Source organism: Ornithorhynchus anatinus, chromosome 12 (genome assembly GCF_004115215.2).
Source record: "Ornithorhynchus anatinus isolate Pmale09 chromosome 12, mOrnAna1.pri.v4, whole genome shotgun sequence".
Lineage (NCBI taxonomy): Eukaryota > Metazoa > Chordata > Mammalia > Monotremata > Ornithorhynchidae > Ornithorhynchus > Ornithorhynchus anatinus.
Genome location: NC_041739.1, coordinates 22324450 through 22348254, shown reverse-complemented (window position 1 = coordinate 22348254; position 23805 = coordinate 22324450). Strand labels below are relative to the sequence as shown.

The 23805-nt window shown below is 43.0% G+C and overlaps 1 protein-coding gene across 6 annotated transcripts in view; it reads left to right on the top strand.

Moving 5' to 3' along the window:
- Positions 1–12522: 12522 nt before the first annotated feature.
- The window catches only part of DCLK2 (doublecortin like kinase 2), a 97345-nt gene continuing 86062 nt past the window's right edge, over positions 12523–23805 (top strand). For 5 of the 6 annotated variants that reach the window (XR_003763371.2, XR_003763370.2, XM_029076915.2 and 2 more), the window contains exons 1-2: positions 12524–13548; positions 23212–23546. Coding sequence is in view for 4 of the 6 variants with exons in the window: in XM_029076915.2 (XP_028932748.1) it covers positions 13134–13548; positions 23212–23546 (750 nt within the window). In the remaining 2 variants the exon portion in view is untranslated. Of the gene's footprint in view, positions 13549–23211; positions 23547–23805 lie in introns of all 6 variants that reach the window. The other variant, XM_029076917.2, reaches the window with a different exon arrangement.

The window sequence follows — 23805 nt, the reverse complement described above, 5'->3', positions numbered from 1 at the left end:
TCTCCTAGGAAATATTTTCCTGAAACAGCCGGGGTCACAATTACAGGAAAAGCCTACAGAGAAGTAGTCTGAGGAGAGGACTTCATGGAGTCTACATATTAATATCAGCATGTCTGTGCTAGAGACATTCTAAACAAAACATTTCCCCTTCATTAAAACTGAAGGTAATAGCTCTTCTAAAACTTCTTCTGTAAAGGGGACTCCAACTGCTCTCTGACTCATCTTTAGCCAGAGATTTTTCCACATCAGATAACCAACCTGTGTGCAGCCTTACCATTCTTCTACCCAGGAAAAGCCAAAGTTAGAGACCTATTTTATCTGCTCATTTCTGGGAAAAAGATCAATTTTAATTTCACTGATGCCTCTAGTCTTCTTATCCTGAAGAACCTAAATTCATTTTCAAGATTAACTATAGTGCAGGGATTTCTAACTAAAGGTCATTCCTTTCAACAAAAACGCTCAAGACTTCCACCAACACCTAATACACTTACTTAAATCAGTAAACTAACTCAATCCCTTGTACAGGTAACAAGTAAATATATAACCACTATGATTTACACAGAAGCAAATTAAAATAAAGAATACCTTCAGAGAACCAGACTTTCAGTTAGTTTACTGAGGGGAATTTAGGACAAACCAAAGAGCACAGTACTTACAATATAAGGCACTTCACCACAGAGATGATCTTGAAAATTAACTTTCCCCTAGAAAATCTCAAAAACACTGCTTTCTTCTTTCTGCCAAACTGAGAACTTCCCCCATCCCCATCCTGCTGAAAGACTTCTTCCTTAACCCTCACTACCTGCCTTTCTTTTCCTAGCCCTAATCAGAGATATACAGCACAGGTGGCAAAGTCTAACCCAGCCCCACCAACCATAATTCTCCTAGTTGAGGTACAGTTTTTCACCAGATCCTTCCAAACTCTTTGCCCAGAGCCCTTACACTCACTGGCACATTCTCCCAGAATTCAGTTAAATAGGCAGCCCATGCTGTGTTAATAAATAAATAATAATAATTATGGTTTGGGTTAAACACTTACTATGTGCTCGGCACTGTACTAAGCACTGGGATGGATACAAGCAAATCAGGTTGGACACAGTCCCTGCTCTGCATAGGGCTCACAGTCTTAATCCCCATTTTACAGATGAGGTAACTGAGGCACAGAGAAGTAAAGCAACTTGCCCAAGATCACACAACAGACAGGTGGAGGAGCCAGGATTAGAGTCCATGACCTTTTGACTCCTAGGCCCGTGTTGTATCCACTACACCATGCTGCTGTGTTGCAACTAGGGTGAAGGAAAAGGAGGAAGGGGGAGATGAAGCAACTGTTTTGGACTGGCCTCAAGTTGGGCCCTATGCCAACCAAAGAGATAAAACAGCGCTGAGACTTCTACACAGATCTTTCTTTTCCCTCCACCAACCGGTGTAAGTTCCTAATAAGGTTCAGACTAGTGAGGGTTAGGGTGGTTCAAGCCTTCCTTGGCTCCGGGACAGTGCTGCCCCTTAATTTGGAGACCTTTTCGCACAGATCAGGTTTTCACCAGGAACTGACAGAGGATCCCGGATCCACATATATCACTGCCACCTCTGTTCACCAGCCTGGCCCACTCTCTTGCCTTAGCTGTCTCTCTGACCCTAGAACGGCACTACCACCCAGTGAGAATCTCAAACGAAGGCTGAAATGGTCTCTGGTAGTGGCAGTGGCATTGCGGATCTATTGGCAGCCCTTCGTTGGGGGCTAAACTCACCCCACTTCAGGGCATGTGTGAAGCCAGGATATTATGATATGAGTCACTACCCCAAGGCCTGGCACTAAGCTCGAACTGTATCTGGTGCCAACTTACTGTTTTGCTTCTCTTCACAAGCGGAGAGAAGAATCTTGATCCCTTTCTCTCCTACGTGCTTGATTATTTTACTTTTATATATGTCTCTCCTGATATTAGACAACCTCATAAAGAATAAGAACTCTTATTTATCAAAAAACATAGTTTCACATAAAATAGTGAGGCTGTATATCTTCTACAATGGAAAAAATACATCCTTGTGTGTTAATTAGCCTTTGATGAGTCCTGCATTTGTAAAACTTTTATAGGTCATTAGTTCAAACGGGCACGCACCCAGCAGAAGAGGGATAGGTGAAGTCACATGGTCTGAATTGTACATTCCAAGCGCTTAGTACAGTGTTCTGCACATAGTAAGCGCTCAATAAATACTATTGAATGGATGAATGGTACTTTGACCCATCCCTATCTAGAGGTTAGGACAGGGAGTGGGTTGCACCGTCAGTGTTAATGGAAAAACTAGAAAGCTCCAGTCTGTCTGTTGAAGAGACAGCAAGGGTGTCAGGAAGAAAGGTGGGGAGGGACAGCAGCATCTCATTTTGAATAGTCAATCAATCAATCATTATTTATTGAGCATTTACTGTGTGCAGAGCACTGTACTAACTGCTTGGGAGAGTACAATATAAAAATATAAAAGACACATTCCCTGCCTACAATGAACTTACAGTCTAGAGAGGGAGGTAGACATTAATATAAATAAATAATAATGTTGGTATTTGTTAAGCGCTTACTATGTGCCGAGCACTGTTCTAAGCGCTGGGGTAGACATAGGGGAATCAGGTTGTCCCACGTGGGGCTCACAGTCTTAATCCCCATTTTACAGATGAGGGAACTGAGGCACGGAGAAGTTAAGTGACTTGCCCACAGTCACACAGCCGACAAGTGGCAGAGCTGGGATTCGAACTCATGAGCCCTGACTCCAAAGCCCGTGCTCTTTCCACTGAGCCACGCTGCTTCTAAATTACAGATATGTACATAAATGCTGTGGGGTTGGGAGGGAGTGGTGGTGGGGTGAATAAAGAGACCAAATTAGGGAAACAGAGAAGGGAGTGGGAGAAAAGAAACTGAGGGTTTATTCAGAAGAGGTTTCTTGGAGGAGATGTGCCTTCAATAATGTGTCTGTTGGGTATGAAGAGCGATGGTGCTCCATTCATTCATTCAATAGTATTTATTGAGCACTTACTATGTGCAGAGCACTGTACTAAGCGCTTGGAATGTACAAATTGGTAACAGATAGAGACAGTCCCTGCCCTTTGACGGGCTTGCAGTCTAATAAGGGGAGACAGACAAGAGCAATGGCAATAAATAGAATCAAGAAACTGGAACATAGCCACAGGAACCCAGCTCCCAAAATGGTGAGGTAGAAACCTGATATTCCAGAAAGGAATGAAAAGGGTGGAGTCCCCAGAACCCGAGGCAGATTTATGCTTAAAGATTAAAAATAACCTCACTGCAATTGGAATGACATTTTTATAGGGCAGCAAAAACTAAGCAATGGCCAGAGTAATTAGAATACCCTCAGTAATTACAGACATAGTAAAAGAAGACAAGTGGCATACTATTTAAAAGTCTATTATTTCTTATGATTAAGCAGCTGTAATATATCAGAGATGTAGAAAGTATATAATTAAAAAACTGACACACCAACACATAAACTGCATAACAAGTAAAATGTCTTCCTTCTATTATTTCAGGAAGAAAAGGAAATGAGAGCAGCATGCCTTTACCTACCTATAGAAAGGAAAGGCAGAGAGAAATGGGAATCTTCATGACTCCTCTTGGAGTAAGTGATATGCCTGTCTCGAGGGTGCAGCTATGAAGCAGATGGTATTTGACAGATTTGAGCTCTCTGGTGGCTTGATCAGGAAGGAGCCACATAGGAGCATAGGAGTAAAACAATAGACATAATGTACATGCAGAAGAGCAGTGATCTGATTTTCTAGTAGACAGCAGCAACCTTTCCTTTCTTGGATTGAAACACTGATAAACTGGGCTCTTCCTAGATGCCTTTTGACTAGACTTTTCAGATGGGTTCTGATTTTATAGAGGGTGTGGGGAAATGAAACTAAGAGAAAGGATGGGATTGGTATTTGTTAAGCGCTTACTATGTGCAGAGCCCTGTTCTAAGCATTGGGGTAGATACAGGGTATTCAGGTTGTCCCACGTGAGGCTCACAGTTAATCCCCATTTTACAGATGAGGTAACTGAAGCCCAGAGAAGTTAAGTGACTTGCCCAAGGTCACACAGCTGACAAGTGTCAGAGCCAGGATTCAAACCCATGACCTCTGACTCCCAATTCTCCTCCAGTCCCATCTGCGCTTAGTTCTGCCTCCAAAAGGGAACTGAATTTATACAACTAAACTGACAGCAGTATATGATGAGGAGAGAGATTGATGATAACCCTATTTCTTTGTCTTAATAATAGTAAACAGCAAATGAGAAGGCAGGAGAACAGTTAGGCTAGGAAAGGATTAAGAAACTCAGTGCTGCCTAATGGAAAGAACATGGTTCTGGAAATCACATGATCTGGATTCTAATCTTGCTCTGCCATTTGTCTGCTGTGTGACATTAGACAAGTCTCATAACTTGTCTCTACCTCAGTTACCACTATCCTCACCTTCAAAGCTTTATTAAAATCACATCTCCTCCAAGAAGCCTTCCACAATTAAGCCATCTTTTCCCCTACCTTCCCCCCTCTGTATTACCTATGCACTTTAATTTGTATCCTTTGAGCACTTGATAGTCACCTTTCCTGCAACAATTATGTACATACCTATAATCTATTTATATTAATGTCCATCTTCCCCTTTAGGCTGTAAGATCCTTGTGGCTGGAAAAAGTGTCTACCAACTCTGCTTTTGCAAACATTTAGTATAGGCTCTGCACACAGTAAGTACTCAGTGAATACCACTGATTAATTGATTGATAAATCTATGAAAATCAATATAAATACAAACATGTTATGAGATTGAGAAGCAGTGTGGCCTAGCTGGAAAGGGCATGGGTCTGGATATCAGAGGACCTGTGTTCTAATCCCAGATCCACCACTTTTCCTTTATGACCTTGGACAAGTCATATAACTTCTCTGTGCTTCAGTTGCTTCATCTATACAATGGGTACTAAGACTATGTGGGACAGAGACTGTGTGCAACCCAATTACATTGTACTTATCCCAGTGCTTGGCACATAGTAAGTGCTTAAGTATTATTTTTTAAAATGAGGCTAAAAAATATATAATAGCTGAGGACTTTAGAAAATATGGAGAAATTATATAATTGCATTTACTCTCCGTCTTCATAATTCCCAATTTTGTTCAAAATAAATTTTAAACTCCTTGAAAGCCAGAAACATATCTCAAAAATTTTACTTAAATTAGTCCCACCCTTGTAATACTTCAAATCTGATTTACAGTAGGAGCCAATGAATGTTAATTGGATTATTATTACTACTACTACTAATAATAATACTTTTTAAATGCTTACTATGTGCCAAGCACTGTACTAAATGCTGGGCTAGATGCAAAATAATAAGGTTGGGCACAATCTCTGTTCACAAGGGTCCCAGAATCTAAGTAGGAGGGAGTAGGATTTAATCTCCATTTTACAGATAAGGAAACTGAGGTACAAAGAAGTTAAGTGATTTGCCCAAGGTTGCACAGCAGATAAGTGACAGAGTGAAAATTAGAACTCAGATCCTTGGATTCCCAGGCCCGTGCTCTTTCCACTAGGCCGTGTTGCTTTTCAATTAACACTTTAATAGTATAAAGTAAGGACAGTTTGTCTGGGAGATAGATTAATGCTAGGAAGGAAAAGCTAAGATAACTTTTAAAATATTCAATATCCCAACTTCATACTTCAGTATGAAGAGCAAGTGGTTTTCTCTAGCCCACATAATTCTAAATATTAATAATAATAATAATAATGTTGGTATTTGTTAAGCGCTTACTATGTGCCAAGCACTGTTCTAAGCGCTGGGGTAGACACAAGGGAATCAGGTTGTCCCACGTGGGGCTCACAGTCTTAATCCCCATTTTACAGATGAGGGAACTGAGGCACAGAGAAGTTAAGTGACTTGCCCACAGTCACACAGCTGACAAGTGGCAGAGCTGGGATTTGAACTCATGAGCCCTGACTCCAAAGCCCGTGCTCTTTCCACTACGCCACGCTGCTTCTCTAACTTTTATTTATTACAAATATTGTAAATTACAAATGTTTGTTTGTAAATTACAAATGTTACAAATATTAACTTTTGAAGTGTTGGCAACTAGCCCACTAGTAGCACCTGAAGCCACTTAAGATTTTCACAATCATTTTTCAGCTGGTGGTTTTGAGTGAAAAGTTCATTTGGGCCTCAAAGTGAAGTGAAGCAATCAAAAACAATAACAAAATAAACAAGGGCAAATATAAATATCAAAAATGAAGGCATAATGAGGAATTTTTGGTTAGATTAATGGATTTGAGGGCCCTCTCAAGCTCTAAATCCAATCATTTTAGCCAAAGCTACAGTAACCACCACAGCCTTCCCAAAGTTCTAAATTTCGTGGAGCCATGAGTGGCTGTTGCTTCAGGGCAGATAAGGACGAAAGCTTCAATATGACTGGGGTTCCCAGCAAGCATTGTAGAAAAAGTACTGTTTGTTATATGTCAGTTAGATTCTGCTAAAAGTAAAGAAGTTATTTGCTTTGACATAAAATATGCAATGAATGAATTGATTACAGTGAGGAAATGCAATGTTTCTAGACTGAAGTAGAAGGAAGGAAAGATGCTGTGTAAATAAAGCGAAAATAACAATAATCTGTGAATGTAACTAATGGGAGATGGATAGTCCTTTGTTTTCTGTTTGTTCCTGGATGACTGAAGGGTCAGTCCATCAAGAGGAATGCATTGTCAAGAAATAGAATGGTCAAAGTAAGGGAAGCTCTTTCCTGCTTCCTTTTAGTAAAGCAGAAAAAGCTTCAAAAATCAAGTTAGCCTATGCCAAACAAATCCAACTATTATTTTCTTAAGTGGAAAAATGATTTTACAGATAGGATTATTTAGAAGACTTTGGCTGTTTATTGTAAACATAGATGCTGCCATTTGCAAACCCATAAAAAGCATAAGCTGGAAATTCTGGAAGTAGATTGTAGATTAAGTAAATTGTACAGAGAGTAGACCAAATCTTTGAAAGATTTTTAAGCTCTTTGTGGTCAGGGATCTACCAACTATGTTGTACTCTCCCTTGCACTTAGAATAGTGCTTTGCACAGTACATGCTAAATAAGTATCATTTAATTGATTGGTCCACGACAAATACCTTTACTCTCTTTTCCTGTCACCTGAATGCAGTAATAGCTCGAGTCCCTCCTAATTTGAAAAGTTAGTTAAAGCATTCCTTGTAGACAGTGTGGCCTAACGGAGAGAGCACAGACCTGGGTGTCAGAGGGGTCTGGGTTCTATTTAGACTGTATGGACTTGCGTTCCCTCTAGACTGTAAATTCATTGTGGGTAGGGAATGTGTCTGTTTAGTGTTATATTTTACTCTCTCAAGAGCTTAGTACAATGCTCTGCACACAGTTTGCACTCAATAAATACAATTGAATGAATGAATGAATAATTCCGGCTCCGCCATTTGACTTCTGTGGGACCTTGGGCAAGTCACTTAACTTCTTTGGACCTCGGTTACCTCATCTTTAAATTGGGGATTAAGAGTGTGAGCTCTATGTGGACAAGGACTGTGTCCAACCTGATTATCTTGTATCTACCTCAGCACTCAGAATGGTGCCTGGCACATTGTAAGTTTTTAACAAATGTCATTAAAAAAATGAGGTAGTGGTATTGTAAATATAATTAGCAGAATACGCTAGTTTACCACGTTTTGTCCATTCAGACCCATGGACCTGAGTTTACATTACCAAGAGAACCAAGCGTGAATGGATTATCATAGTTATGTACTTTAGGTATGGGGGCATAAATTCATTAATGAGCAAAACATTTTGGTAATCACAGGTAAAAGACAACATAGTGGCCTAAGCAAAAATTAACAGATCTGAAAACGGATTACAGAAACTAGGCTATATAATCAGTAGAAGTTAACAAGAAAGTTTAGTGATTAATTTTAACAATTCATGTTTGTGGCTACTGAATCATTATTACATATTAAAAGTAGTTGTTTCATCACTTCCACCTCTCGGAGAAATGGCTGGCAGTTAGTGGACAGAGCAGAAGCATGATGTTGCAAAATTTTCAGGCATGCTGCAGTTTTGAAAGACAGGAGGTAACAGTGTAATGGAATGATTGGACACTTGCCTCTTAAAGTAGCAGTCTCTGGCCAAAAATAAAGGCTAGCCAACCAATTTGGAAAGTAAGAAGCTGCAGAAAGTATGGATTGAATATAAGAACCTTATACATAATGGCACTGTTTTATACCCTAGTTCTTCAATTCTCTGTAAGAGTTGAAACTCCTCGTTAGCAGGAGCTTGTGCTTATTAAATTTTCAAGGTGTAAACTAAGGTTGCCTGAGTCCAATAGGCAAAGCAAAACTGGGGTCTGCATTCCCACACTTTGTACTTTTTGGCCAGTGTAGTTGTCCAGTACAATACAAAGTGCATGGTGCCTTTAAATAGTCTGGCTAAGAATCTAGCTTTGAATGCAGCAGGCAAAAGCTTGGCCCCAGCTAACAGGAAAGGCAAACAAATATTTAAATTGCTTTTTACCCAGAACAAAAGTCAACACTTAAATGAACATTTAGCTTCCTCCCTTCTCCACCATCCTTCCTTAGTCCTTAGTGAGACCCTGGCAATAAAACCTAACCAATTTTGACTCTAAGCTGGCACAATGTAGACCAAAGGTTTAGGTGCTCTGGAGCCCAAGGACCACGGAATCTGCCCTTTTCACGGTGACAAGCCACAGTGGAATAACAGGCATGAGGAGCAGCGTAGCCTAGTGGATAGAGCATAGGCCTGGGAGTCAAAAGGACCTGGGTTCTAATCCCACTCCACGACCTGCCTGCTGTATGACCTTGGACAAGTCACTTAATGTCTCTCAGTTTTAGTTACTTTATCTGTAGAATGGGGATTGATTCCGGTGGGAGAGGGACTGTGTCCAACCTGCTTCACTTGTATCTACCCCAGTGCTTGGTACAGTCCCTGGAACATAGTAAGTGCTTAACAAATACCATGGAAAAAAAATCTCTTGCTGCTGGCCAGAACCATATGTGAAAGCTTTTTGGATGCTTTCCTTGAGGCTCCTCCCTCCTTGGCTGTTTGCCTACGCATAGGTGAATTCACAGTAAGAAATGTATTTAATCACTGTTTCACAAGAAACACCATTTAAGTCATGGTCATCCTTATTATTAATATTATTATTAATCATATTTATTGAGCCCTTGATCATCCTTGATCATGCACTTTTGACCTTTCACATCCTGTTTTCCCTAAGTACATTTTTAAAGTGAGGTTCATTATTATCCAACTGTGGTAACATATTGTATAAAAGACCATCTATATGCACAGGGCACAGAATGTTCTTTTTCATGGGACATGTTCCATATGGCACTCAAAGGATAAAATAGCAAGGTTTTTTCAGGAAATCTTTTTGAGATCTGAGTCATTTAAGGTATCTTTTATAATCCTTAATTTACTAAACACATTTTTCAATGCCTACATTTGAACTTTAAAAATAAAATATTCTCCAGAAACAAAGTGAAGAAGAAACAAAGTTCACTGAGGCTGAATTAACATAGTCACAAATTATACAATTTTAAAAACCTGTGAAAAAGCCCATGATGGACACTTTCTCACACATATATATATTTCAGAGACGAGAGCAGGAATCTAGTATTTCAACATGATTTTTTTACCATGATCCTCTAGACCATAAGTTCATTCTCTAGAGTGTAAGCTCATTGTGGGCAGGGAACATGTTATACTGTTATACTATACTTTCCCAAGCGCTTAGTACAGTGCTCTGTACACAGTAAGCATTCAATAAATAGGATTGATCAATGATGCGCAGTCTTAGGTTTGGAAACCCAGGAAGCCTCCCTTAAGGAAGAGACGTGACTTGGGGTCACTCTTCTTATAAGCAGGTAAACTCTCCTAACGTCAGGCTTACATCTGGAGTAAGGTGCTTCAGACAGCCTGTAAGCCAGGCCAACCAATTTGTGACTCTCAAACCTTTTCAGCTGTTCTTCATTTTGCCCTTCTGAAGATAGGTTGTTCTCTGGATGAGTGGGCTGCATCTTAGCCTAAGATTTTGTTAGAAGCTGAATTCTCTTTCTGCCCCAGCTAAAGAAAAATTTAGTTGGAATATCCTAGATCTCTTAGAGTTATCCCTACACGTTTTCACTTGTTTTAATCTCTTCTCCTCTTTTTCAAGAGTGAAGTTGGAATTGGGGTGTTACATCAGCATTACTGCCGGGCAAAGTATCATTGAGTGAAGCACCTATTTGTGTCCTTGGAGGTTCTTAACTAGCCAAGAGGACATAGTCTAAGGCATAAGTGATTGTGCCTGCTAGAATCTTTATTTGACCATGGCCCCAAATTTAACCTGGATATTGGACTTTGGCTTTTATTCAAGCCCGTTTGTGGGGATTAGACATTAAATTTGCTGCCCTCAGAGACCTCAAAGTGGCCTTCAGTCTTGCTAGATCAAATGTCCGGTCACTGCTATGAAGACAATGTGATTCAAATGTATGGCTCTGGAAGTGGTTGTGATATTAATCAATTTCCAGAATGTGACCCCAGACAGGAGAACTGTAAACTAGAAAAGACTAAAGGGGGCATTAAAAGATGCTAAGAAATAAACCTGAAAAACAATCCATTTTGAAACCTCAGGATAGTTTTGGTGAGAATAAAATACACCTTTGCTCTCCCCCTCTGCCCCTTGTCCTAATGTTGAGAGCCCAGTGATGAAAGATGCTTTTTGGACTAATCTACCCCTATTCAGTATACAAGCTAGCAGAATTCACAAATGTTTAAAAGAGATCACGTTAAAAGAAAAATGCAAGCCCCAGGGTGTCTTTTTTTTGAGGGGGGTGGTAGTGGAAATTGTGTATTCATTGTCTGTGATTTCTTTGCTTCTGAGGGATGAAAAGACAGTAGATGGGATTACAGGAATTTTTCCCTATTTAGATTGACCTTAAGCCCATGCATTTGGATAACTGAATATGGACTACATACTACAACCTAAACTTACTATCCTCATGAATGAAGCATAAAAACGTAGCATGAAAGTTTGGCCCTGTTTTGCAGAGCTTTGAATGTGAAAGGTAGAAATAGGGCTATTTAAAATTCAAAAGGTATTATTAGATAAATTAGATATTGAGTGTAATATGAAAGCCATATGTTTAATAATGAAGATTTCTGCAAATAATTTTTAAAGTGTTAAAGATTAGCATATTTTCCCTGACTTTGTTAAAATGAAGTACAATGATGGAAATGCTCAGCGCCGCCCTCCCCTTCCCTTACTTTCCCCCCATACTTTACTTGTTAGTAACTGGTAAGCAAACGGAGATCTTCCGTTGACAATATAAAGAATGTTTTAACCCACCACCATTTTTTTTTACAGAAATAGATGCTGGGCCCCTTGTTCAACTGTCATCTTCTGTTCCTTGAGCTACAGTTTGAGGCGGGTCCCTTGTTCAGCTGTCATCTTCTGTTCCTTAAGCTCCATTTCGAGCTTCACGGTTAAGTACCAAAAGAGGGACGGAGCTAGAAGATGGCAACCCTGGCCTTACATAAATTCATTCATTCAAGAGTATTTATTGGGTGCTTACTATGTTCAGAGCACTGGACTAAGCACTTGGAATGGACAATTCGGCAACAGACAGAGACCATCCCTGTCCAATGAGGGGCTCACAATCTAAAAGGGGGAGACAAACAGCAGAGCAAAGCAGAACAAGACAACATCATCGAGATAAATAAAATCAAGGAGATATACACCTCATTAATAAAATATTCATTCAATCAATAGTATTTATTGAGCACTTACTCTGTGCAGAGCACTGTAATAAGCGCTTGGAATGTACAAATCGGTAACAGATAGAGACAGTCCCTGCCCTTCAACGGGCTTACAGTCTAATCGGGGGAAGACGGACAGACAAGAACAATATCAATAAATAGAATCAAGGGGATGAACATCTCATTAAAACAATAGCAAATAAATACAATCAAGGTGATGTACATCTCATTAACAAAATAAATAGGGTAATGAGTAGAGTGAGAAGCATTGTTGCTCAGTGGAAAGAGCACGGGCTTGGGAGTCAGAGGTCATGGGTTCGAATCCCACTCTGCTGCTTGTCAGCTGTGTGACTGTGGGCAAGTCACTTCACTTCGTGCCTCAGATACCTCATCCGAAAAATGGGGATGAAGACTGTGAGCCTCACGTGGGGCAACCCGATTACCCAGTGCTTAGAGCAGTGCTCTGCACATAGTAAGTGCTTAACAAATACCAACATTATTATTAATATATACAAATGAGCACGGGGCTGAGGGGAAGGGGAAAGAGCAGAGGAGGGGAGCAGAGGGAAAGGGGGGGGGGGCTCAGGCTGGGAAGGCCTCCTGGAGGAGGTGAGCTCTCAGTAGGGCAATCTTATTCCTTTGTAGGGCCGTCCTTCACTCCTACCTCCTGTCTCTCCCTCCCTTTGCTAGTTTTTTTTTTTTTCCGGGTTTATTAGGAGGGAGAAGGTAGTGCAGCTGCTATGCAGTGCGGGTGTGGGTCCGGGAGGCCTAGGATTCAGGGGGAGGCTCCGCCTCCTGCTTCCACCCCGCTGCATTGGCATCATTAGTGCAGACGCCAGCTGGCATCCTCGGTGGCAAGGCTGGAAAGGCGAGTCTGGCCCCGAGTGGGTAGTGGGGAGAAGCTGCTGGGCATTGCATTGGATCCTCGTTCTCGGGCATTGTGTGGGCGCGCTGCTGGACGTTGGTGTGAGTGTGTGTGTGTATTGTGCAGGCGGGGGCGGGGAGCCGTGCACGACCTCCCAACTTTGCAGCCGCTCTGCAGCACGGCGCCGCTTCCCCAGCGGAGGGAGAGGGGGCTGTGCTGAGCGATGCTCGGCAAGGCTGAGCGCCCAGTCCTTCCGAGAGGAGAAGCGGGGGTGGCCGCTTTTTCATTTTTTTGGAGGTGCGGGACCATGAGCGGCACTACCGGAGACTCTTAACGCCGCGGAGCCTGTTTTGCGGGATGCCGGCCCAGGCTGCCCCTTAGGGAAGGGACGCCCGGGCATCATCATCCCCCACCCCACCCCCCTCCACCCCCTGTGATTTTTGATTATTTTTGCATTTTGCTCCCCGGAAGGCGGGGGGGCTGAGTCGATGGCGAGCAGGCGGAGTATCGAGCTGGAGCATTTTCAGGAGCGGGACAAAAGGCCGCGCTGGGGGGTGCGGCGGGGGGCGGGCGGGTCGTCGGGGGGCTCCGGGCCCGGCAGGGGCAACGGGCTGGTCCCCAGCCCCGCGCACAGCGCGCACTGCAGCTTCTACCGCACCCGGACCCTGCAGGCCCTCAGCTCCGAGAAGAAGGCCAAGCGGGCCCGTTTCTACCGGAACGGCGACAGGTACTTCAAAGGCTTGGTCTACGCCATCTCCAGCGACCGCTTTCGCTCCCTGGACGCGCTGCTGATGGAGCTGACCCGGGCCCTGGCCGACAACGTGCACCTGCCCCAGGGCGTCCGCGCCATCTACACCCTGGACGGCAGCAGGAAGCTCAGCAGCCTGGACGAGCTGCTGGAAGGTGAGGCGGGGGCGGGTGGGGAACCCTGCGCCGCACGTGCGGGGGGACGGACCGGGGGGGACGGACGGGGGGCTGCCTGCGGGGCGTCCACTACGTCGGGGGCCACCGCGGGGCCACGGAAGGCGCCTTCCCCTCCGCCCCCCTGCTCTCTTTCCCCGTGATCGACCCGCACCCCGTCCTCCGTGGCCTTCCGTTTCAGTGCCTGGCACGTAGTAAGTGCTGGACGAACACCATTAGGAGTATTTTATTGTTCTTCTTAACCTTTCTTGCTTCACCTGCGCCCCCGCTTTTCTGTGTTCTCTGCCCTCCTCTTTTTCCCTCCTTTCCCTCTTTCCTCCTCTCTCCTCTCCCTCTCTCCTCTCCTTCCTCCTCTCTCCTCTCCCTCTCTCCTCTCCTTCCTCCTCTCTCCTCTCCCTCTCTCCTCTCCCTCTCTCCTCTCCTTCCTCCTCTCTCCTCTCCCTCTCTCCTCTCCCTCTCTCCTCTCTCCTCTCCCTCTCTCCTCTCCTTCCTCCTCTCTCCTCTCCCTCTCTCCTCTCCTTCCTCCTCTCTCCTCTCCCTCTCTCCTCTCCTTCCTCCTCTCTCCTCTCCCCTCTCTCCTCTCCTTTCTCCTCCTCCCTTCCACCATCAGGAAAATTTGGGACCCTTGCTAATAATTTCATGCATATTTCTGTATTATGGATTAAAGGGCAAATTTCTTTGACAAACCTGTCTTGGGGAAGTAGAGCTGCCTACTTGCCATACAATAACTCCTGGATTCATGGGGGTCGGTAAAGTCCCAGGGAAAAGTATTCAAATACTCGTGGAGTTCTAGCCTTAGAATAGCTAGCTAGTAATCTTCTTAACAAGCCTTCAGCTTCCCTGAAACTTCCTTTGTTAGTGATTCTTTCCATATTCCCATTCCCCATTTGTCCTTCTCGGCAGAGTTTACTGATGATAATTATGGTATTAAACGCTTACTGTGTGCCAGGCACTATACTAAGCACTGGGGTGGTACAAACCCATCAGGTTGGACACAGTCCCTCTCCCTTGCTGGGTTCACAGTCTCAATCTCCATTTTACAGATGAGGTAACTGAGGCCTGCAGAAGTGAAGGGATTTGCCCACAGTCACAAAGCAGGCAAATGGTGGAGCTGGGATTAAAACTCATGACCTCCTGACTTCCAGGTCCATGCTGTCTCCACTAAGTCATGCTGCTTCTCATGATGTTACATGAGACCAATATGGATAGCAGGTTTTGTGGACGAGGGAGTAGTAGAAAGGTTATTCTGTTGCTTTGGACACCTCCCTGCACACCTCTTTCATCACACAAAGCATGCTAATAATGGGAGATATATGATACCTTATACAATATAGAATAGGAGGGATACCTTCCTAAAATTCTAAAGGTGATTAAACTTTGGTTTACTTGGTCCAGGGATACCTCATGTGCCTAAAAGGTGTTTTAGTTGTTGTTTTTTAATAGCTATATTTCAATCTTGTCTTTCCCTTCAGCACTTTGCTTTTTTTTTTTTGGTGCAGTGTGAAAAGGCAGTATTAGAGATGAGTCTCTGATCCAAAATCTGGGAGGAGAGGAAGAATTAGTTTGTGCATGATCTTTTTTTTAACCATGACAGTTATTTATATGGTGTAGGCATATTAGAATACCCACATTAATTCCATAAATTACCATTGATAGAGTACCCTTTGTGTTCCCAGCAACCATTCATGCTTACTATGTACAAAGCACTGTAACAAGCACTTGGGAGAGTACAACAAAATTTAGCAGGCATGTTCCCTGCCCATAACGAGCTTGCAGTCTGTTCTACTGGTAACCCACACACAAATACTGATTTGACTTTTAATACTCTTAAATGGTACTTTTTAAGCACTTACTGTTTGCCAGGCACTTACTACACAGTCCCTGTCCCACCTGGGGCTCCCTTCCAAACATTTGATTCCAGGAGGGTTTTGTGAGTGACTTCATTTATTCAGTGCTTGCTGTGTGCAGAGCACTTTACTAAGTGCTTGGAAAGTACAATTCAGGAACAAATAGAGACAATCCCTACCCAACAGTGGCCTCACAGTGTAGAAGAGGGGAGAGAGACAACAAAACAGAGCAAGTAAACAGACTTGAATTTTAATCCTTATCAGGGTACTTTTATATTGATGATTTAAGCTTTCCATAAGGTATACATTAATGTATTCATGTACTCTGAAAACTGACCTGAAGCGAATCCTGTATGTGTCTTTTATTAGCACTATGAGAAGGGTGGGAAATTACAAATTTTGGAAAAAAAAATTACCTTTTTAACTTGATCTAATTCACTCAAGACTTTCAGTTTCCTGATAAAATTGTCTGGTCCAAGAGTAATTATAAAATATTGTCACAGTAGTACTTGTGGAATGTAAATGGATCCATTTATTCTCATATGATTGTCCTTACCAAAGACTCCATCTTATGAAAACTTTTTCCTTCCAAATTTTGATTTGTGTGATTGAGATCTTCTCTGCCATCTTTCCAATGCAGCTTTCAGTTGAATGATCATTAATACCTATCATTTTTTGTTAAACCTCTGGTTATACTTTAGTAAAAGCTAGGTAGATCAATAATGTAGAGGCAACAATACAGCCTTAACACAATCACCAGTATCTTCCTACTTAAATATGCCTTTCCCAGTTTCTTATCTTTGGTTCTTGATTACCCAAATAGCCTGGATCATCTTTAGGGAGTAAAACCACACTCTCCTACAGTATTAGTGGGTACTCTGTTATGTAACTTGGAATTTCCAGTACATTTGTTTACTTCCCCTTAGGCAACTACACAGCTTGAGTCCATTCCTGTCTCTTGACACCCGTGTTTTCAGTAATTGTGTTTCAGATTTCTAAACCTAGATGCCTTCCAGAGTCATTGAGGTGTTTACTAGTTCTACACAGGTAGTTCTGCAGTGTCAGAGAATTTTAATTGACAAATTGTTTGAGTACTTCTCTATATGTCGCTTTTCTGTGGAGCCAGCCTTATTTTGGTTTTCCCCTGAATGACAGTCAAAAAACATGAAACTTAGTCCGCATTCATTTGGAAATTTTAAAACAAAACTTCTCAAAAAAATGAATTCCCCCTGTAGTTTCCTAGCCAAGATGATCACTCTGCTTCCTGCTGTGTCTAGTTTTATTTTCAAGATCACTAATTAGAGAAGCAGCTTGGTGTATTGGCTTGGACCATGAGCCTGGGAGTAAAAGGTCATGGGTTCTAATTTCAGCTCCACCACTTGTCTACTGTGTGACCTTGAGCAATTCACTTCACTTCTCTGTGCCCATTACCTCATGTGTAAAAGGGGGATTAAGACTGAGCCTGAAGTGGGATGCAGACCATAATAAAACCAAAAGGTAAAGAATTATATTCTCATGATTTTGTAATTATTTGAAGACTAAGGTGAAGACAGTGCCTTAGTCTTCAAATGATTACAAAATCATGAGAATTTCCAGTTATTTGTATACTCAGCACTGGTCAAATTTTTATTGAAGTGCTTAACCCATTTTATTTAAGGGTTATGGTGAATCTGGAGAGGATGTTTAGAGTGGAGCAACTTAGATAATAGGATTATAATTAGACCTATATTAATGATTTGAGAAACTTTAGGAAGAAAAGATCGAGCGGTCACATGATCTTCAAGTACACTAAATTCTTCTATAATGTGGGTTTTTACTTCATGTTGTGGATAGCACACTGTTAGGGAGGTAGGGAACACAAAATGAAAACAAAAGTCAGTAGGGTCTTGTGGTAGAGGAACAGAATTTCACGCTCTTTGTGATTCAGAGTTCGTGATACACTTATAGCCAAAACAGTGGTTCTACAGCCTCTAGCCTTTCTTGGTACCCAACGTGCTGGGCACTAGTTTTGTTCCCTTTATCTCAGGGACTTGCACCTCCTGTGCCCTTGCTCCAGACACATTCTCTACTGCTTCTTGTGGGTGGCTACTTTGGAGGTGGAAAGTCATAGGATTGTGCAGATGTTGAAGATGCTGCTGCTATCAGCTGGCACCTGGCCCAGCTTAGCTTCCCACACCTCACTTTACCACATAGGTTGCTATCTTTGAGCAAAGGCTTCACAAAGATGTGGGAATAGAGGTAGGTTCAGGGGCAGACAAAACAGAACATTTGCATTCACACAGCAAGGCATCATCTTCATGTAAACAACATCTTTTCAGACACAGTGTGCATGGATAGGATGAGAAGCAGCATGCCTGAGCAGAAAGAACAGGGGCCTGGGAATAATAATATAATGTTGGTATTTGTTAAGCACTTACTATGTGCAGAGCACTGTTGTAAGCACTGGGGTAGATACAGGGTAATCAGGTTGTACCACGTGAGGCTCACAGTCTTAATCCCCATTTTACAGATGAGGTAACTGAGGCCAAGAGAAGTGAAGTGACTTGCCCATAGTCACACAGCTGACAAGTGGCAGAGCCAGAATTTGAGCCCATCCCAGCTCTACCACATGTCTGTTATGTGACCCTCGGCAAGTTACTTAACTTCTCTGTTCCTCAGATACATAGCTGCAAAATGAGAATGTGTGAATCCCATATAGGACAGGGACTGTCCCCGACTTGATTAACTAGTACCTAGAAGCAGCGTAGCTCAGTGGAAAGAGCCCAGGCTTGGGAGTCAAAGGTTGTGGGTTCTCATCCCGGCTCTGTCACTTGTCAGCTGTGTGACCTTGGGCAAGTCACAACTTTTCTGGGCTTCAGTGACCTCTGTAAAATCAAGATGAAGACTGTGAGCCCCGCATGGAACAACCTTTTGACCTTGTATTTACCCCAGTGCTTAGAACAGTGCTTGGGATATAGTAAGTGCTTAACAAATACCAATGTTATTAAATACCATTATTATTATTATTATAAAACATGAGACAGCGCTGTCACTTGCTCTTGAGCTCTATTTTTATCACAGAGGTATAATAATACATATAATTATTAAAGCACTTACTATGTGCAGAGCACTGTTCTAAGTGCTGGGGTAGATACAGGGTAATCAGTTTGTCCCACGTGAGGCTCCCAGTCTTAATCCCCATTTTACAGAGGAGGGAACTGAGGCACCAAGAAGTTGTAACTTGCCCACAGTCACACAGCTGTGTGTCAGGATTCGAACCCATGACCTCTGACTCCCAAGCCTGGCCTCTTGCCACTGAGCCACACTACTTCTCTAAGAGAATAGGTGCTCAATAAATACCATTACTATTAAGTCACGTAAAGATGACAGAAATTCAGTAAACTGTCGCTCTCTCTTATAGATTCTGTTCTTTCCCTTCACTCTGTCAATTTGTGCATTTGAGTTATTAAGCTTTCATGTATTTAAGAGATTTGCATTAATCCGGTAAAAATGTGGAGTACTAAAGGTACCAGAATGACTGAAGTAATCTTGGCTAATGTGAATGGTGATATTTTGCAGGCTGGTGAAATTACATTCTGGCCCACAGCTATGATGATGATGATGATGGCAATTAAGCGCTTACTATGTGCAAAGCACTGGTCTAAGCGCTGGGGTAGATACAAGGTGATCAAGTTGTCCTATGTGGGGCTCACAGTCTTAATCCCCATTTTACAGATGAGGTAACTGAGGCATAGAGAAGTTAAGTTGCTTGCCCATGGTCACACAGCAGACAAGCGGCTGAGCTGGGATTTGAACCCATGACCTCTGACTCCCAAGCCCATGCTCTTTCCACAGAGCCACGTTGCTTCTTGTAACTGGAAGGTTTTTTTTTATGGTATTTAAGTGCTTACTGTGTAGCAGGCCCTACACTAAGTGCTTAGGTTAGACACAGTCCCTGTCCCACATGGGGTTCACAGTCTTAATCCCCATTTTACAGATGAGGTAACTGAGGCCCAGAGAAGGGTGACTTGTCACCATCACCTCTCTCCCTCAGCACTCTATCAGCTTTCTTCCTACTGCTTTACCTCTTTGATCTACTACAACTCAATCCACCCACTTTGCTCCTGTAATGTGGCTCACTGTAATTGACAATTGTCTCCCTTGCTGCTGACCCCTTGCCCACATCCTCCATTGAGCTGGTAACTCCCACCCCTTCATATCTGACAATTCATCATTCTCCCATCTTCAAAATCTTTCTAAAATCACATCTCCAATAGGTTTTTTCCCCCACTAAGCCCTCTTCCCATAGTCGTCCTCTCTACGTCACCTATGCACCCAACTTGGAACCCCTTAAGCCCTTGGATACTCATCCCAGCCCCACGGCACTTATGTATTTATCTTTATACTCTAGTTCCCCAATCTGTAATTTATTTTAATGACGCTTTCCCCGTATTGGCCGTTAGCTCCTTGTGGGCAGAGATCATGTCTAACAACTCTGTTGTATTGTGATTTCCCAAGCCCTTAATTCAGTGCCCCCACCAACCCTCTCCCCTACTTTTCCATCCTTCCCTGCAGTATCCTCAGAGGAGATCTCCTCCCTCCTCGCAAGTGCCACCCCCTCCACCTGCGCCTCGGACCCCATTCCCTCTCACCTTATTAAAACCATCGCCCCTGCCCTCCTCCCTTCCTTAACTTCTATTTTTAACCACTCAATCTCCAATGGCTCCTTCCCCTCTGCCTTCAAACATGCCCACATCTCCCCCATCCTAAAAAAACCTGCTCTCGACCCCACTTCCCCCTCCAGTTATCGCCCTATCTCCCTACTACCCTTCCTTTCCAAAATCCTAGAACGAGTCGTCTACAATCGCTGCTTAGAATTCCTTAACTCCCATTCTCTCCTAGACCCCCTCCGATCTGGCTTCCGTCCCCTCCACTCTACTGAGACTGCTCTCTCTAAGGTCACCCGTGATCTCCTTCTTGCCAAATCCAGTGGCTCCTACTCCATTCTGATCCTCCTTGACCTCTCTGCTGCCTTTGACACTGTCGACCATCCCCTCCTCCTCCATACCTTATCTCACCTTGGCTTCACGGACTCCGTCCTCTCCTGGTTCTCCTCTTACCTCTCTAGCCGGTCATTCTCGGTCTCCTTCGCTGGAGCCTGTTCCCCCTCCCATCATTTAACTGTTGGAGTTCCTCAAGGGTCAGTTCTTGGCCCTCTTCTGTTCTCCGTTTACACTCACTCCCTCGGTGAACTCATTCGCTCTCACGGCTCTGACTACCATCTCTACGCGGATGACACGCAGATCTACAACTCCGCCCCTGTCCTCTCCCCCTCCCTTCGGGCTCGCATCTCCTCCCGCCTCCAGGACATCTCCACCTGGATGTCGGCCCGCCACCTAAAACTCAACATGAGCGAGACTGAGCTCCTCATCTTCCCTCCCAAACCCGGTCCTCTCCCAGACTTCCCTATCACCGTGGATGGCATGACCATTCTTCCCGTCTCTTGGGCCCATGATCTCGGTGTCATCCTTGACTCGTCTCTCTCGTTCACCCCACACATCCTATCCGTTACCGAGACCTGCCGGTTTCACCTTTACAATATCGCCAAGATCCGCCCTTTCCTCTCCACCCAAACGGCTACCTTACTGCTACGGGCTCTCGTTATATCCCGGCTAGACTACCGTGTCAGCCTTCTCTCTTGATCTCCCTTCCTCCTTTCTCGCCCCGCTCCGGTCTATTCTTCACTGCCCGGCTCATCTTCCTGCAGAAACGATCTGGGCATGTCACTCCCCTTCTTAAACACCTCCAGTGGTTGCCTATCAACCTCCGCTCCAAACAAAAACTCCTCACTCTAGGCTTCGAGGCTCTCCGTCACCTTTCCCCATCCTACCTCTCCTCCCTTCTCTCTTTCTACCGCCCACCCCGCACGCTCCGCTCCTCCGGTGCCCACCTCCTCACCGTCCCTCGGTCTCGCCCATCCCGCCGTCGACCCCCGGGCCACGTCCTCCCGCGATCCTGGAACGCCCTCCCTCCTCACCTCCGCCAAACTAACTCTCTTCCCCTCTTCAAAACCCTACTTAAAACTCACCTCCTCCAAGAGGCCTTCACAGACTGAGCTCCCCTTCTCCCTCTACTCCCTCTACCACCCCCCCCCTTCACCTCTCCGCAGCTTAACCCTCTTTTCCCCCCATTTCCCTCTGCTCCTCCCCCTCTCCTTGCCATCCCCTCAGCACTGTACTCGTCTGCTCAACTGTATATATTTTCATTACCCTATTTATTTTGTTAATTTTGTTAATGAAATGTACATCGCTTTGATTCTATTTAGTTGCCATTGTTTTTACGAGATGTTCTTCCCCTTGACTCTATTGCCATTGTTCTTGTCTGTCTGTCTCCCCAGATTAGACTGTAAACCTGTCAAACGGCAGGGACCGTCTCTATCTGTTGCCGACTTGTTCATCCCAAGCGCTTAGTACAGTGCTCTGCACATAGTAAGCGCTCAATAAATACTATTGAATGAATGAATGCTCTGCAAACAAGTTCTCCATAAATACCACTGATTTCTTGTCCATCTCTCTCTTCTTTTCACTTCATTTTTTTCCACATTGTGGCAAGAATTTACCATAGCTACCTTCAACATTTCTGCTGCTTTCTTCTCTTGCCCACTCCTCACCATTTCAGCTATCAGTCTTTATCAGTATAGTTGAGTTTCAATAACATTTGTTAGTAGTAAGGCAACTTTTCTGGTTTCTGGGTACAGCTGAAAGCTTTAGAAACCCTGGATCTGCCCCTTCTTTACAAAACTGAAAAGACATTACATGAGTGTAATCTATTTAAAGTATACCAAATGGCCAAGGCTGGGAAAATCTTTGTTTTCTGCACTGTAGGATTATTTCTGTTTCTACAGACACAAAGCTGTGACTCACACATTGCAGTCCCTGGCTGCATTTGTGTTAAATTTCAGAGTCCAACAATATCTTTGGGTAGGCATGGTTTTCAGTCGTAATTCCATCTCTCCAGTACTTTTCTCAGTATTTTTACCCAGTATTCTCTACTTGTTAAACATGAGGTTTTAGCTTTGTTTTCCAACATCTGTTCTTTTAAGTGATTCTTGTGCTGAGTGCTGTGTCGTCTTTGGTAAATCATATATTTGGTAAGATATATTCCTTTGCTTCATTTTCCATATCTAGAAAGAATAACAGGTTTCAGTGATACTCTAAAGATAGAATAGTTCCATATAAATACCACTGTAAAAGAGACATGTAACTTTGAGATCTAAAAACATTATTGTGCATATTAGTGTATTTTACTAATACTTTTCAAGTAACTGAGCATTTTAAATAATATTGTTGAAAATTATATTGACCTCACACTACCTGAGATGGTTTTGAAAGTTATGCAGGGCATAATATTCCCTAAACAATGGTAATTATATCCATGACTAGGCATATTTTGTCACTTTTTAAATTATACTAACGAACTATTATATTAAAATGAAATATTCACATAGTTATTGTAGCTGTGATGGTATGTGTAAGGTAAGACTGGAGAATGAACAAAAAATTTCACATTAGGGGAAAAATGGTCTTAGCTAGCTGGGTAACTACCTATTTTCCATGAGGGTTTTTGGTCGCTTTTTAGCACAGAGCTTTAGAAAATGCCATTCTTTTGAGGATTGTGCTTTTCTGAACTGTCTAATTCTTCTGTTCTTGAATAATTAGTGAAAAAATGACTGTGTAAAATTTGGTTAAATATGCTCTGGGATTTTGAATTCTAGTGGAATTTGTGAACTTCTTGAAAGCCAACTTTTTTACTTTTTTAGGTGAAAGTTATGTGTGTGCATCCAATGAGCCTTTTCGCAAAGTTGATTACACCAAGAATGTTAATCCCAACTGGTCTGTGAACATCAAGGCTGGATCCACCAGATCCTTGACTTCTCTGACCTCCACAAAAACTGAAGTGAAGGAAAGCAAAGATTTTATCAAGCCAAAACTGGTGACTGTGATTCGGAGTGGAGTGAAGCCTCGGAAAGCCGTGAGAATCCTTCTAAATAAGAAGACAGCCCATTCTTTTGAGCAAGTCTTGACTGACATCACTGAAGCAATTAAGTTAGACTCCGGCGTTGTCAAGAGGCTCTGTACACTGGATGGGAAGCAGGTATGGCCACAGTGATTATGTACTGATGAATATGCTTACATGCTATACTGTTTTACTGTATTTCTATTTTTAACATTTTAGTCCTCTTGTCCTGCCTTTTTTTTAAAAAAAAAAATTTTAATTGGCATTTGGGTGACTCCAAGGATGTCAATTCAATTTCCATATATATCAGACATACACTCACATAGACCATATTTGGTTTTCTCTAAAGGAACCAATAGACAACCCATTTTTGTTTTTGAAAAGTAATCAAAAAATC